This window comes from Cygnus atratus, chromosome 5 (assembly GCF_013377495.2).
Source record: "Cygnus atratus isolate AKBS03 ecotype Queensland, Australia chromosome 5, CAtr_DNAZoo_HiC_assembly, whole genome shotgun sequence".
Taxonomy (NCBI): domain Eukaryota; kingdom Metazoa; phylum Chordata; class Aves; order Anseriformes; family Anatidae; genus Cygnus; species Cygnus atratus.
In genome coordinates, this window is record NC_066366.1 from 36,654,891 (window position 1) to 36,671,395 (window position 16,505).

At 37.3% G+C, this 16,505-nt stretch overlaps 1 protein-coding gene across 3 annotated transcripts in view; it reads left to right on the top strand.

The window, feature by feature from the left end:
* CARS1 (cysteinyl-tRNA synthetase 1) overlaps window positions 1-13,442 on the top strand; it is a 35,054-nt gene extending 21,612 nt beyond the window's left edge. For all 3 annotated transcript variants that reach the window (XM_035540088.2, XM_035540089.2, XM_035540086.2), the window contains 7 exons: window positions 462-530; window positions 3,528-3,609; window positions 7,303-7,383; window positions 7,740-7,807; window positions 9,172-9,231; window positions 11,100-11,183; window positions 12,268-13,442. In XM_035540088.2, the coding sequence (XP_035395981.1) occupies window positions 462-530; window positions 3,528-3,609; window positions 7,303-7,383; window positions 7,740-7,807; window positions 9,172-9,231; window positions 11,100-11,183; window positions 12,268-12,402 (579 nt within the window). In that variant the 3' untranslated portion in view covers window positions 12,403-13,442. The remainder of the gene's footprint in view (window positions 1-461; window positions 531-3,527; window positions 3,610-7,302; window positions 7,384-7,739; window positions 7,808-9,171; window positions 9,232-11,099; window positions 11,184-12,267) is intronic.
* The last annotated feature ends 3,063 nt before the right edge of the window (window positions 13,443-16,505 follow it).

Here is a 16,505-nt window from a genome sequence, read left to right on the forward strand (position 1 = left end):
TATTTTTCAAATACGTAGGGATCTGTACAGATTTTCTTTATCTCGAAGGAAACTAGACATCTTCCACATGCACCCCAACCAAAACAATCCCAAACTGCAGTGCATGCTGCAGCAGGAACAATTTGGAACCCTTTATAGTCTATTATAATTTCAGCTGATGTTTTGCTCAGTAGTAGAAAGCCCCTATTACATACACAGAAAATCAGACATTAAAAAAAAATGAAGTCAAAATGTCAAATCTGACTGCATTAAACCTAAATCTGAAAGCCAATGCTTAATATGTTGTATCAATTAAAAAGCAAAACAAATTCTTACTAACACAGTGAATTGTGGGTTAAATGAACTAGGTAGCTTCAAAACCCTAGTACATGTGATTTTGCTTAGTCTTCACATACCTGTGAGTTGATGTAAACAACCTGTTCTTTTTTTCCCTTTTTCTTGTTTTTTTTCCCCTTGACCAGATTTTTGGTGCCATAGAAAGTGATGACGCAATTGGTTTTCCTGTTGGAGGGAATAGTCAAAACATAAATGTAAGTGAAGGACAAAGTACACTGTCCAAAATTACTGTGTCCTTTTGAAAGTCTAGGTTAGATAAAGGGATTACATTACTGGTATGTAGCTGAGTTACCTCAGATTCAAATGTTATAAGTAGAAACAATATAATTAATTGGCTAAGGAAGTGGGATTTTTCTTTTATGATAGTTGTTATTTTATAGGTTTGTTTGACTTAACAGACAAATTGTACAGCAACCAGAAAAAGAATTATCTTGTCTTCTGAATGATGAATCTGTTTAAGAAACCACGTTAACTACAGACAGCACATGCTACTGTATAAAGACTCATTACAAGGATTTGTATATTAAGTAGTTTCAAAAATACAATTATACTGATTAAAGTTCCTTGTGGTACACCAAAAACCAGCCTGGAGGCAGCTGGAGTTTCATCCTCAATTCAATCTCTTTTTCTGATCTCATTTTGTAGCCACAGTATTTATCTGGCTTTTGAAGGCTGTTTTGCTTTGGTCACTCAGCAGTACCACTGCAATGCAGAATTTTCGTAGAAATATGTGGGAGATGCCTGATGAAAGTGCTAATGGGCCCTGTAATAATAGTAATGTTTCATGGGGCAGGCAGGAGAAATAACTCCATCTGCAAAGCCATCAACTTTGTTCTTTCTGTTCATGAGAAAATCTTTATGAGAAAGGACGCTGATATGGCACATCATCTGATATTGAGTAGCTTCTAGTGCTGGTCTCATGCAGTTTTGCATTCAAAATTGTGATCATGTGTTTTTCTGTTCCTCCTTAGAAGGAATAATTAAAACAAACAAATGCAAAACAAAAAGACAAACAAAAACCCCTTAGCTCACCAGAGGAAGAGAAAAGCTTGCTTGTCACTGAATGTCAGTGAACACTCGTCTGATAATTGCTCATGCAAACACTTATATTACTGTGCTGTGGAAATATCTAATAATGATATACAAAGGATAAGGAAGATGCTCAGCATTCCATGCTAAAAGCCATCAATAGTGAATTTTAGCTTAACTCAAAATTATTTTGAATTTCAGGAGAAAGACAGCATCTTAACACTTATCTTTTTAGGGAAAATAAAATTAAATCTGTATTTAACACTTCGTTCAAGTAGTGTTCCTAAGAGCTTTGGGGAAGATTGGCAGTAGCTTGGAACAAGAAGTTAAGCCTTACACTCTTTTAAAGTAATGTTGTTGAGGTTAGTGGAGTCAAAAGAATCTGGTGCAGAAAAGGAATTTCAACACCTGTTAGTGAAATACGTATATGTTTTTTGTTGTTCTTGTTTTTGTATACACAGTCAGTTCAAAGAAAACCAGTAGTCAGGTACCCACCCAGAGCAGCTTATTTTGCATTTTACAGGAAAAAAACTTCTGTTTTTATCACCCAAGACATTTCTGATTTAATCATTATAGCATAAAGATATATAATATCAACAATGTTTTGGCTCTTCCATTAATTGTTATATACCCTCTTTCAATGTGCAGATACTTACTTTTCTTAGCAAAAATTACCAAGTGAACATTCCGGATTGGAAAACTTGTCATTAAAACAGAAAGCTGTGAATCAGGCCTATTGCCTCTGTGTCCAAATAAAAGATGAAGGAATCAATAGATCTGAAAGTCATTATCTCCAAAAAAGACTTAATCCTCTTCAAAAGCTCTGAGAGAAAAGCAAGCATAATTACCATGGTTCATAGATCGACTTGAAAAGGAATAGGAGAGATGTGCAGTCAGAAAACCTCAGATTCCATAGTCTCATTTTCCAAATGACTTAAGCGTTTCTGTCAGGTTAGTTATTCTGGAAATAAAAATCTTTCATCTTTAGATGTCTGGTATATCTAATAAAGTAAGGATGGCACATGCTTTCCTGATGCCACTTCATTTGCATGTTGAGGTAGTTTCAGTATAAAGAGGGTAGCAGAGACATGGCTGTAGCTCATGCAGTTTCCAGGGTCTCTTCTTTCTGCCAGACTTAGCACAACCACTTTCCTTGTGGTTGTGAAGATGATCATGTAGCATTCACATTTACAAAAAGTATTATCTGAGCCCATCAGGTCCTTTCACGTGGGTACTTTTAGAGCATAACAGCCTCTCTGGGCTGCGAATTGCACAGAAATATGTAACAGATATTTAACAGATGGGAGAGACACTTGGAAACTGTAGGTGAAACAGAAGTGCGTGTGTTTATGTTTTTCTCTATCTCTCCCCCACGCTTCAAAGTAATTAAACTTTTAATATAAGCAGTCCCCTGGGTGCCCAGCTTCTCCTCTTAGGAATCCAGAGATGTGATGGCAAACAGCGCTGATCTGTAATTGTAAGTGTTCATTGCGTTCACAGACAGCTTGCTGTTGCTATTCACTACCCTGAAAGCAGGATTCTCAGGATGACTTGTCTGAGCTTTCATGAACAGCATTTATTCACACCTGAAATACTTCAACAGTAGTCTCCCCATGCTCTGTGTTGAGGAGGGAGTCATGGGGGGGAGTACAGACAACTGCACTGTACTGGAACCAAATACAGTAAGGATACACTGACATTTGAGATCTGTTCTCATGCAAATAAGTCTTAACATCAGCTTCACTTGATTTATTTGTGACAAGCAGTTTGACCTAAGTAAGACAACATGGAACATGAAGGGGCAAATTCATCTGGGTGTAGCTCTTCGTCATATATTTGGCAGCTGTTTCTACACCTGTGTACTGCATTATAGTCAGCTGGGCCATAGCATAACCCTGCAGAACTGATGTATCTGTAACTGCAAAGAAAGGAAAAAGGAATGGAGAGAGGCAAGGTGATTTTATCAGCCCAAAAGGCGAATTGTCAGTTAATGCAAATTATCGTCTCTCCTTTGACATCAGTAGAGCAATGACACTTTTTATTGATACATATCTGCCCTGAGGGTCAACTTATATCCAAAAGCACGTAAATATGAAGTGGATAAGGACCTGTTTTAAATCTAAATTTATGATTAGCTAACTGTAGAAATAATTACCCTACAGATTGAATCTACAGTGATGCCATACCTACATGTTCTCTCTGAGTTCAGAGAAGGAGTGCGACAAATTGCCAGAGAGAAAAAAGGTGAGAATTTACTTTTTCCTGTGTTGTTGCACATGAGATTTGGGAGATGTGGGACTGGGGAGGACAGGAAGGATCTGGCTGTTGCAATCTCTTTGCTTAGAGAATAAAGGTAAGGCATCTTTAAATCAGAGTTGCTTTGAATACTTAAGTCTCTGCTACATGTCTCTTTAATTTGGGAATCATTTACAGGCTACTCAGCTCATTTTCTTTTAATTGCTTAAAGACTCTAAAAGTTCAGGAATGAAGAGGATGAGCTGTTGTTTCTCTAGTTCAGGGCACTCCCTGCTTTCTTGGTATGACAGTAGTAGCCATCATCTCTCACAGGGAGAATGCATTCTCTTAGAAATGTAGATTGCTACACAGTGATAGAGTCTGTGTTTAAATAGGCTGAGATGTTTATTCTTAGCTGTTAGCACAATTGGAATTGTGGTACCCAAGATGGTAATTCGGTGTTCTCTTTTGAAAATTCGTCTGGGAGTTTCCTAGAAGTTGTTGTGGGCTCCACCTGACACACACACCCCATCCCATTTTGAAAAGCTTTGATTGTGCTGTTTTATTGAATAAGCAATAAGTGTATCTGATACGCCCTTGATATGACATCCATAATTCCCTTGCATAGGTCAGAGTCAACTCTTTTTAGTGTTAACAACCAGTGAGATAATCTTATCGCTTGTTATCTTAATGGCTTCTTTAGAGTGGCATCAAACATCAGCATGGTTCACTGTGTGTAACTGCTCTGGGTAAAGAAAAGTAATGACTTAGTTCACAGCAGACTAAACAGCTCCTATAAAATGCAATGTTTTGTCATCCGAAGAGTCATTCTGCTGACTGCACAGCAAAGAAAGCTGTCCTGCAATGTGGCCGTTCCTTTCTATGGTATTGGGATAGTCAGTGCTCTGTCCACTGTTCAGCTTTCTGAGGCTCAGTTATGGAAGAGATGAAGGTGCAGGTCAAGGCATGCTGCTAAAATGTGCAGTGCTTAAATCCAGGGTCTGGGTGGAAGCTTTTACTGCCTGAATTATTAGCTTTGAGACCTTTATTACTGCTTATGTTTAACCATCTCAGAGTCACTGCTAAAAGGGAGAAAGAACACTTACCTACTAACCCCATCTATCTGTTTATATTAGTGTTTCCTCCTAAATGCAAGACTGTGTATCAAAAACTGCTACTGAATTGAGTTCATAAGGGCAACATACAAGGATCTTCATGGTGCATTTGGTTCCTTGTAACTGTGTTGCTATTTCTCACCTGATGCAATTCCTTACCTGAGTAAATAGGTAGTAAATCTGTTGTATGAAGATAATTTTCCCTTGAAGAATTAATAGCATCTACTTCAGCTAAATCTTGCGTTCTTAATAACTTGCTCTCTGCATCCTCCCCCCGCTCCCCCCTCCCACTCCCACCCCCACCCCCCCCAAAAAAAAAAGGTAATCAGGATGCCATCCAGAAACACAAATTGAAACTCTGTTCTGCTACAACTGTCTTGCTCGAAAAAACAGCTAGGTCAAAACAGGTGATAATCAGAGACGAAACAGGAAAGATAACTATCTGTAGAACCAGAGGATGTTTGGATTGCAGTTGCTTTGACAAATTTATCTGTAGTTAGCAAAACAATAAAATACTAGTCCTTCGAAGTCACTGCTAGATGTAGCACAGGATACAAAATCTTGTGATTCTTCTTCACCTTTCTTAGCGGAAATCCTGCAGCAGCCATTAGCATCTTCCTGTGTCCTGCACCCATCCATTGTACCTTGGCAGAACTGTTGTATCATTCCTGAATTAGCTTGGATTTTCTTTCTTCTCCCCTTCTTGCCTGTTCCCCCTCCTGTTCCTTAAAAATTAATTCCTTTCTCAGTGCCTTGGACAACTGTATTACTGACAAATGTTGCTACGACATGAGACATGTTTTGGGGGTTATTTTTGCAAAGTGCTTGGGCAGGTAAGCAAGTAAGAAGCTGGGATGTAGTAAGCCTTGTGTAGTCCTTTTTACTGTCACCAGCCTGACTTCCTCTGCAGCTTTGCATATACCCTATCTGCAAGCCAGAACTCTTAAAAGGGCAGTCCTGCCTGCAAAGCTGCCCCTCAACAGTAGTAACTAAACTGTCGTAATGGAAACCAACAGTGAAGATGTGTTTTATGGCCTTGATTAATTGTGAAAAATCATTGTTAGTACTAACTGTTCCTGTCTCTAAATTGTTCTTCCCTTTCCATTCCATAGTTCAGCAAAGCTCCGAGGAGTTGTTTCAAGGGTTTGAGAATAGATTTTAGAGGTAGCTTAGTGTACATTTGATTGAGAAGTTAGATTTGTTGTGGCAGAGTTAAAATGAATGAAGTTACCTTTATTTTGAAAATTCTTCAAAGTGTATTACATTAATTTCCCTGTCTATGAAGTTAGCATGTTCCTCCTAACTGAAAGCAGGCTTTTACAACAAAGATAGCTTCCTTCCTTGCAGTTCATAGCTTAACATTTGTTACTGTCATCTGCTGCATTGTGTGACTGAAATTTATGGCAACCTTTTTTAGGGTTTATTTATTGCTTACATGAGGGGATCTTGCTATCTAATTGGTGATTTGAGAGGTTTTTATGTAATGAAGGCAGTAAAGAGCAGGACAAGATAAACAATTTAATTTGCCTGGTATTTGTATTAGCCTTCTGTTGCAGTAACAACATTTAATTTCCTCCATTTTGTTTTCCTAATTGAAATGTGTATATTATTGTTTCATTTCTACATGTGGTACATTTGTCAAAACTCAACATTTTGTAAGCAATACCTTCCTGTCTTGTAAAGAGAGGAAAGAAATTACAGTGACAAATTTGATTCAGGAAACAAATGAGAGAACTAGTTCAGAAAAAAAAAAAAAATATATATATATATATATGTATACAGTTATGATTGATTTTATGAAAGTAAGGTTCTGTCTTGTAACACAAAGCAAAAGGGACATTCGGTGAAATTTGGAACTTAAAAATGATTTTTTTTTAATCCAAAAAATTGTCATAAAAAATTAAAAACTCAGAACTCAGTAAAATTTATTTTAGTGGGTATGCTGCATATTTTAAGTGGGTATTTAAAATATCCAGAGTTGTAGCACAGTATAAGTATTTTGCATGGAGTATTGAACTTACACTGCAAGGAACACTCTTTGTGTGCAGCATTGGATTGTAGGACTAATTAAGTTCCGATCCACTCCAGTTCAGTGATTTCCATGCTCCTCATTACATGAATCTGTTGTGTTCCTACAGTGTAACTTTTTTCATCCTAAGGTGAAGTGATGAGACAGAGAACTAACAGTGTGCTCCTGTAAAAGAGAACAAACAAGTACAGACTTAGAAGTTCCTGGTTTTTTTTCCTTTTAAATGATTTTTTTTTTTTTTTTTAGTAAGGAAAGGTTTTTGGACTTCTATGGGATTATGGTACTGAACTGAAATTCTCATTGTGGTTTTCAGGAACAATAGCGGTATCTCAGAGGAAATGTATGAATTCCTGCAAAGAAACATGCTTCCTCTCTCTGTAGCTGAAAGAAGGCAGAATTTATTTAAAAACATATATCGCTTTAAAACAAAAGACCTTTCTGTGCAACCTGTGTGAGAGAGTGGCAATTTCTTAATTGCATTTAAATAAGTATGTATCAGGATAGCAGTATACTTTCACCAAATCTTACTTAACTGAAAGTATTTTTCATTCTCCATAGTAACTGAAGTGCTGCAGTTGAGCGATGCTCTTCGAGATGACATCCTTCCTGAACTTGGCGTTCGATTTGAAGATCATGAAGGTACCCAATTCTGTATCTTGTGAATTTTTAGGTATCTGTTTTTATAATCTTATTTTCTTGTGGGAAAACAAGCTGTCAAGACTAATATTGAATAATCCACCATACTCAAGGGCTGCAAATCTATAGCATAATGGATTTCCATTTTCGTGTACATATTATGTACATGTATTTTGGAATATATATAGGATAAAAATATATATCACAGTCTTTTTCTACAGTACCTAATTGCTTAGTCATTTTTAAGTAGTGATTCTGTTGTATTTGCATTCAGCTTGAAAAAAATTATAAGGTAATATGAAGTTTATCTTTCACTATTCAAGCATGGAAAACTCATTCTTCTGTTTTTGCTTCTTCAGGACTTCCAACTGTGGTTAAATTAGTGGATAAGGACACATTATTGAAAGAAAGAGAAGAAAAGAAAAAGGTTATTATTTTAAGCATTCCATATTTTTTTATGTTTAAAGTAATGTAGAACCTATGGATACCTTTACATTTCCCTGATAGTTTGTAAGCCTAGTAATAATAATAGAAATAATACACCAGAGTAGATGCTAAAGTTAGAATGGTGTTCAGGAAAAGGATTTTTCAAACAGCAGCTGCTAGAAAATTCTTTATGGGATGTAATGAATACCTCTAAGGTGTTTTTTTGTTGTTGTTGTTTTTTAAATCTTCATTTAATTAAGGGATGTTGAGTATTGCATACATATTGTCTTATCTCTCTGAAAGAATGATTCCAATGAAAAATTGACTTTTTTTATCTGTACAAATGAAATTGACATTTTCAATAGAACTAGACTGTGTTTATTCGCTATATGAAAACAAAATGCACTGGCTAAATCTTAACGTAACATTAATAAGTGAGATATTCCAGGTGTGAGGGCAAGACGTTACATGTTGCTATATAAACATCAGGAATCATAAATCACATACAGAAAGTCTGTACAGATACATTCCTGTTTGCACTTCTTAGTGTTCATGTTTAACTCTGTAGTATTTTAAAGTAACGCTTTATATATCTGTCTTCAGTTTTAACAGATAAAAAATTCCATCATGACTAGAAATGTTTGTAAGACTTCCCAATATTTCTTCTTCCATGTGGACTTTTTAAAAATGGGGAAAATAAGACACGGTTGCAGCCAGTTCCAGGTGTTTTTATCAAAAAGGCATTTGAGGGCAGTTTGTATATTATCGATGGGTAGAAGCTGCAGCTAGAGTACATTTTCCCTGGAAGTAGTGCTATGTTCAGTACTGGCAGAACCCCTAGAAAACTAATGGGTCTCCTAAGCAAGTACAAGATGCTTTTTTTTTTTTTAAAGGTTTTTAACTTGGTTAAATTTGGATAGTCGTTTCCCTAGGAACATCAAGGGATGCAGCTACTTGAGAAACTGTAATATCTTCACAGTTTGAGGCAAGAGCTTAAAATATTAGAGGAATATGGTCTTATTAAAGACATTTGCAAAACATTTTCCCTGTGAAATGGCAGGACCATTTCTTTTGCAAGTTTTGTATTCTTTCATAGGTATACACTTTGCATGCAAAACACATTCTGAACAGTTAAAACTGGTTTAACTGTGAATAAAAGCAAATGAAAACAAAGTCTTCCAGTGGGAAGTATCAGACAATCCTAATTATAAGGCATAGTGTTTTCGCTGTAGGTTACGCTGCCAGTTCTGTCTGCAATTAGATATCCAGTGGAGCTAGCTAGCTGGCTCAGATTTATAGGAAACAACAAAATGAAGTAGTTACCTGAAATAGTTACCTTTTGCTCATTAACACTGTCATTCATAGATTGAAGAAGAGAAAAAAAGGAAGAAAGAAGAAGCAGCCAGGAAAAAACAAGAGCAGGAAGTAAGTGTTCAAATTCCTTTAATCTGGTTTTGAAGAAAAGTGTTAACAGCAGTAGTCACGTGCAGGAAAGACTGCATTAGAACACAGGCTCCCTGCACAACATTAACTGGGCCTCCATTTATTTATTTTTCTACACTTTCCTGCTCAGAATGGATTTGGCTTGCAATTTAGATCTGAATACTCATCTCCTTGATGGCTGTTATTATAGAGCAGCCATCTTTCAAAACAAGAACGAAGACTGCAGAAGCTTCTCAGATCTTGTAGCACATATTTCAGTCTATAGACAGTATTACTTTCTTAGTTGCCAAAGCGGTATCTTACATTACTGTTAGAGAAGATTTTGGTTAGGTCACTTACACTGGAAAGGGAACCAAATAGTCACAGGTATACATGAAAAACAAGTTGTCTTATCTTTGAGACTCTCTCTGTTCCCTATGCTTGAACTCTGAGATGTAGTATTTTGTAAAAGCACGTTTAGTCTCGCTAGCTGGAATTGTGATCACTTAAAGGTTTTAGGCTTTGGATGAAGCCAGAGTAGGTGAACTTGGAGGAGGAAAAGATTGTTTGCCATGCTGATGACTCTAACTACAGGAAATGCTTTCTTGGGTGTTGTGGTTTAGCCCGGCTGGCAGCCAAACACCACACAGCCGTTCGCTCACCCTCCCCCCTCCCTCTCCGGGATGGGGGAGAGAAACGGGAAAGTGAAGCCTGTGAGTTGAGATAAGGACAGTTTATTAAGACAGGAAAAATAATAACAATAATAATAATAATAATAATAATAATAGTAATAATGTGTACAAAGTGATGCACAATGCAATTGCTCACCACCCGTTGACCGATGCCCAGCCTATCCCCGAGCAGCCGGCCCCCCCACCCCGGCTAGCCACCCCTATATATTGTTCAGCATGACGTCAGATGGTATGGAATACCCCTTTGGCCAGTTTGGGTCAGCTGTCCTGGGTCTGTCCCCTCCCAGCTCCTGCTGCACCCCCAGCCTGCTCGCTAGCAGGACAGAGCGAGAAGCTGAAAAGTCCTTGGCTTGGTGTAAGCATTGCTCTACAACAATTAAAACATCAGCATGTTATCAGCGCTCTTCTCATCCTAATCCAAAACATAACACCCTGCCAGCTACTAGGAGGAAAATTAACTCTGTCCTACCTGAAACCAGGACATTGGGTTAAAAGAGGAAGTAAACTTTTAGAGAGTGTCACATACAGAGGGAAAAAACAAATAAATAGCAGTTATCTTCAGCAGATTCCAAGTAGTTCTCTTCGTTTGTTCAAGAAGGTGATTCCCTTGTATTGGGCATAAATTCCTTGGAAAGGATTCTGAGATGTGCTTGTTCACAAATAAGTGAAAGTTCAATTTATTTTCAGTGCAACTACTTGCATCCAGATCCTGCCGTGACCTGCACAGAAACTTGTTCTTGCCAGCAGGGAATTATGTCGATAAAGGTGGTTCCCTTTGCAGTGAGGTCATTGCTTAACATGTTTACAAAGAACAGTATTTGCTTTGTGTTTACGCTTAAAACACTAAGGAACCAAATGAGCAGAAATTGCATGTAGTTTTCGGAAAGTATAAGCAAGTTGTTTTGCGTTTCTGCAACACAATTACTGTATTAAGTTGTTCTCTGCAAATTCAAAACATAAACTTACTTTTTATTTTCCCAGACAAACACAGCTATGATTTATTGAGTTGTTCCTCACTAAAAGTTTCATTTCACATAAATAATGGTGAATTAAATGTTCTTTGATTTACAAATTATTTACTTTTCCATTTGCACACGTTCAGAGATGGCTATTTAAAAAAACAGGTTGTCAGTAGTTAATTGTGATGCTAATGCAGTTAATGCATGCTTTATATTACAGGCAGCAAAACTGGCAAAAATGAAGATTTCACCACATGAAATGTTTAAATTGGAGTGCGACAAATATTCTATGTTTGATGAAAATGTAAGAGACTTTTCTTTAAATAGGGAGTAGTTTTCCTACCCCATCTGTACATATTTGCTTGTATGTGTACATACCTGATCTTGTTCCAAAACCTCTAAGGCAGTGTTATTAATGCAGGGGAGGGAGGGAAGGAGAGAAAGAAAAAGCAGTATATTGTCTTGCACATACCTTGCACTGGGGAACAAGACTGTCAAACTGTTAGTCATTTCAAGGATATTTTCATTGTACGTTGGTCTCCTTTGGCCTTCCCATTACAAAGCAACATTCCCTGAAGATTTGTGGCTAGGAACATGCATAATATTTGTTCACAGATTTATTACCCTGTTTCAGGGCAAGGACTTACACTTGTACAAACTCCCCAGCTCTGCCAGAACTGATGTAAACAGGCATGTTTTTCAGAGAGAACCTGTGCTTCCATTTTGGTTCTGCTCACTGTTTTGCTCCCCCTGGCATGGGATCTCTGAAGGAGCTGTACTGGCAACTTGGCTCTGGTTGCTCCTGTGAGGATAAAAGGCATTATTTGGAAAAACAAAGCACTGTTACTTGAGTGCTTGATCTGGACATTGATTCTATTTCTGCCTGTCCTCTTCACCCATTCAAATTCAGGCCCTGGGGGCAAGTAAGAATAGAGTGTAAATAAGGAAAATAGGCACGTAAGCCAAGGAGAAGGTCCCTAGAAACTGTGATCATACTTTCTCCATCAAGAACACAAATCTCTTCTCTTATTGCTTTTGCTTTAAGCCTTGGATTTAATATGTTAGTATCATTAAAAGTGGTGTTTTAACCATCTGTTTAGGGATTAGTTATTATTCTTTTAACTATAACCATCTAGAAATTAGTTGCCTAAACTTCCCTTAGTACAGGACAGAAAATAGGAAGGGAACATATGCAAGTAGCCCAAGTTACTCGTCAAACTTCTGGGTGACTAAAATTAACCATGATGCACCCTACCCTGACAGTTTGTCATTACTTATGACATTTTCTTCCAATCTTATTCAAACATGATTCATCTGCAGAGAACAGAATTCTATAAGGAGCAAAAGCAGTCCAAGAATTTATCTTAAATATTATTTTTATATTTCAGGGATTTCCCACGCATGATGCAGAAGGCAAAGAACTCAGCAAAGGACAAATTAAGAAGCTAAAGAAAGTTTATGAAACCCAAGAAAAGCTACACAAGGAGTATCTACAAATGGTTCAGAATGGAAGTGCAAATTGACAACAAGAGGACTTATTTTTTAGAAGGCGAGTGCTGGGTCACCATTGAAGAAGTGAGCATATACTGATGCTCATATTTCTGTTTACACTTTCTATTATGTGCAAAGTAAACATCCTGTTTACGTGGATTAGTAATGTCATCTGGAAAGTCAATAAACATCCGTTCATAAAAAAAAAAAAAAAGAAAAAGCCAACCTCTAAGAAGTTTCCTCACAACAGCAGCAGCAGGTTGAATGGCTGCCAGTTCTGTTTGGAAAGGTGCTGCTCAGTCAGCAAATCCACATGAGGATTCTTGTTTATTATAGTTGTCCAGGCTTTGGTTAATTTGTCCTGCATACTGATCTCTATCAAATATCCAATGTAGCTTGTATTCTCGAATATGTCAGTCAGCAAAATTCACTACTAAATGGAAGCTGAGTAATTTGTTCCACAGTAAGAACACTATTTTCCAGATGATTTTAGTATCTTTACATAAGCAGGAAAAACTGGGTAGTTTCCACTATGGTACTCTAGCTGCTGTTATTAAAAAACTTTGTAAGTGTACCCAGGACACTTTGCATAGTAGAAGCTAACAGTCTCTTTGTTGCAAAAGGGAACAAACAGATCATCATCTTTACTCAACCTGCAGCTACAACGAGGTGGGTAAGTACAAGGCAAAGGTACCTGCATCAAACATAGCCACCAGGCTATGTTCCTTTCCTTAATTAAAAGCTGTAAGCGTATTCGCTTTACCTTAATATATACCTTCTGAAGTATCAAGATGAACATATTTGGAGTACCAGGCCTAATAGTTTTTCATCTGGTTTATCTGTACTTGCCTTTGAAAACATAAGTAATGTTAAGGTCAGTAAAGCACATGCATCTTGTACACAGAAAATAAAATCTGTTGTAAAGTACAGGTCATATGTAATCCTTGTATAGTGCAAAGAAAATACAGCTTATCTCTATTTAACAACCATCTTAATATATCATAAAATATGGTTTACAGAACTTTTAGCTTGCTGTTATTAAGCTGATTAAAAAAACATTTTGTGTTCAGTATTTGATTATTCTGCTAATTTATAATTAATTGTATAAATGCATGATTAAACTGCAGAGTGGTAGTTCAAAAAAAACAGCTACAGCCATGAGGGCAATTTCTCCATCCTTTTGGTTTCTGAACAGAAGAGGATCGGTTGCATTTTTATACCATTCTAGATTTTAATCCCTGCAATATTATCAGGCCAGTGCTTGTGAATCTCCCTTATATTTTTTTTGTAGGGTAACTTACTGGTATGTGCATAGCATTGTCGTCTTCCCAGTATCGTCCCCCAAGATGCCTGTGCACTGAAGATAACCATGAAGAGATAGGATGTGCCTGTGCTGGAGGCACAAGATACTGCTTCTCAGCCATACAGATCTCTCTGATTCCAAGCTTCCTGCAGTCCTAGACAGACTCCAGGGCTACTTCTGCAAACTAGACTAGGAATTCTAACCCTGAATCATCTCAAACCACAGCATACAGTTTGCTGCCTTAACTACCTTCCTTAACATGAACTGCTTCTGAAGTTGCTACTTAATGTCAAATAGTGGCAGTAATTTGCTTACAGAAATTCCTTTTTGGTGATCTGTTAGCACTTGCTAACCAGAAACAGCCAAAACTACTGATCACACGACTATGGAGGAGATGCTGTTAATCCACTGCTGTCCTGGATTCAAATTTTCTTAATGATATCTCTGCAACACCATCCTAGTCCCTCCCTTTCCCCTTCCCACGTTTTTCTCCATGCATTATGTTCTTAGTAGAATCTCATCTAATTCCATGGTTTATCTACTACATTGGTGTAGAAGATTTTTTTTTAAATGCCTTTTTTTCCCTTCTGAATTGCTTCATTTTGTTTCTGGGACAACTCCCCTTGCATAGATCTTTGGAGCACTTCATGGCTGGTGTCTTCTGAAGGTTCTGAGCTTTCTTTCTATATGTTTTCCACATGCACGCACTGACTGCTTCCTTCCTAAGTATTTTTTTAAATTCATAGTGAGTCATGTCCCTGTAGCTCAAGTAAGGGTCTTTGCTGCATTTATTGCCTCATTAATGTCTTATTCTAACTCCAACATTGTTTAGCTTATGCTTTCTATCTCTATGTTGTGTCTTATTTTTATTTTAAAGTAGGATGATTTGAAAGAATCCTTATCTGAAACATCAGTGCTGCTAAAGTCATCTCTCTTTTTAGTACAGCAGAAACAGCATTCCTGACTTTGATTTCTCACTGCAGACAATCAAAAGTCTCTTAAAATCAATGGGATTCTTTTTGCACACGTCATAAAAATCAGAGCCTTTGAAATCCTCTCCTCCTCAGGCTCACCTTCTATGTCCTGGGTCATCTTTGTTCTTCCACACAGGTACTTAATTTCTCCCTGTCTTGTATAGTGTTTTGCTATTTTTTTTTCTAGTTCTTTTTTCTAGTTTTTATTCTATTTTTTTTTCTCTCCTTTTCAAACTTGGCTTCTCCACTTCTATAAAGCCCTCAAAGCCTTCCCACACTTGGAACTTTTCTTCCCATACCTGTGTTTGATCTGTCATGATTTTTTCTTCCTATATGTCTCAGCTGTCCTTGGAAGTCAGCATTGTCAGCAAGGAAAATACCTGCTTCATGGACCATCTATGAGTTGACAGGCCTAAGTCTTTTCTATTTTAGAAAAAAAAAAATGAAATTCACACGAAATGGCAACTCATTCTGTAAGGAAGCTGCTACAATATTTTACCTTAATACACAAATGGGATTACTTCACTCTCTCCAAATAAAACGAGAGTTTTGCCCACATATGGAATGCCTTATTCTAAAAGCAACAAAATAAAAACAATGACCTTGGCAAGGAGTCATAAAAATGGACTTGGTCTCTTGAAATTTGTAACAAAAAACAAGGTTCAGATCAGTTATTTACACTCTGCAGCCACAATCTAGAAAAAATAACAGTATGTATGCATAAAGTCGTGCAGAAGGAAAACTTGCTAGCAAATGAAGAATGCTGCAGCCAGGCTTAGATAGGTGTCCTTTTGGAAGACTTTTTCAATGTAGCTGTGCCAGTTGATCTGTGCAATCTCTGAAATGTCTGGCACAATACCTTTTTCCCTGGCAATCCATCAAGGTGTCAGTTAAGTGAACTACACTGCATTTGCTTAGTGGGAGAGACTTGGCAACCAGGAGAAGAGAATGCAACAGCAGTGGCCCGCATGCAGGGCCCACAGTGTCCTAATCACCTGTCTCAGCCAAGAAAAGGGAAAGGACAGATTCCATGTGTTTTTTTTTTTTTTTTTTTTTTTAATTTTAAAATATGCATGCATACCCACAGATTTGAGGAAGCAAGGATGAAGTATGATTTTCTAAGAGCTAAGAAAATGAAAATCCCAATAGCAAAATCTTCAAATTTTTTTTTAATACTTTCTGGGACAATGCACTGGTAGAAAAATCTGTAAATTGATCAGTGTGGTCTTGTTGCCAGTGCTCTTTACAACGTTAAAATAAGGAATGCCTAACTACATTTAAGACGTTGTATTCGACCTTTGTAGCCTAACGGTTGTATTTGCTTTCTGCTGTTCCAGGAAACCACTGATGCATCTTAGATGTGCAAATATGGAAATCTCTGCCACACAAAATATATATAACTTCAGCTTCTTTTTCTACATTCTAAGTTACACTTAAACTCTATAAAGCGGTGGTAGTTTTGGACCAACTTTAGCTCTCTGATTATGCAATTTCTACAATGTGTAAAGGTATTTTTTACTCGGTGCTTTCACAGGGTGATTCCTATACAAGACACTGTACCACATGCATAGTATTTAAGATCTCCTGGGACAGAACGAATTAATTAAGAAGCACATCAGCTATTTAGTACCCAAGCCTCCACTTAACAATGATCAAAGTTCTTCCTCAGCCTCCAGAAAAAGTCGTTGACTAAGTCTTCTCTCTCAAATTAGGTTGTGAATGTCTGGCATTTCACTAAGTGAAAGCAGTTTCCATTAATACCTACCCAAGGGCAGAAGACACAGACATTTTAATACCAGTTACAGATCTCAGCCTAAGCTTTCTCTCTAGAAGCAGGAGTGCCTAGTGCATCTGTTCA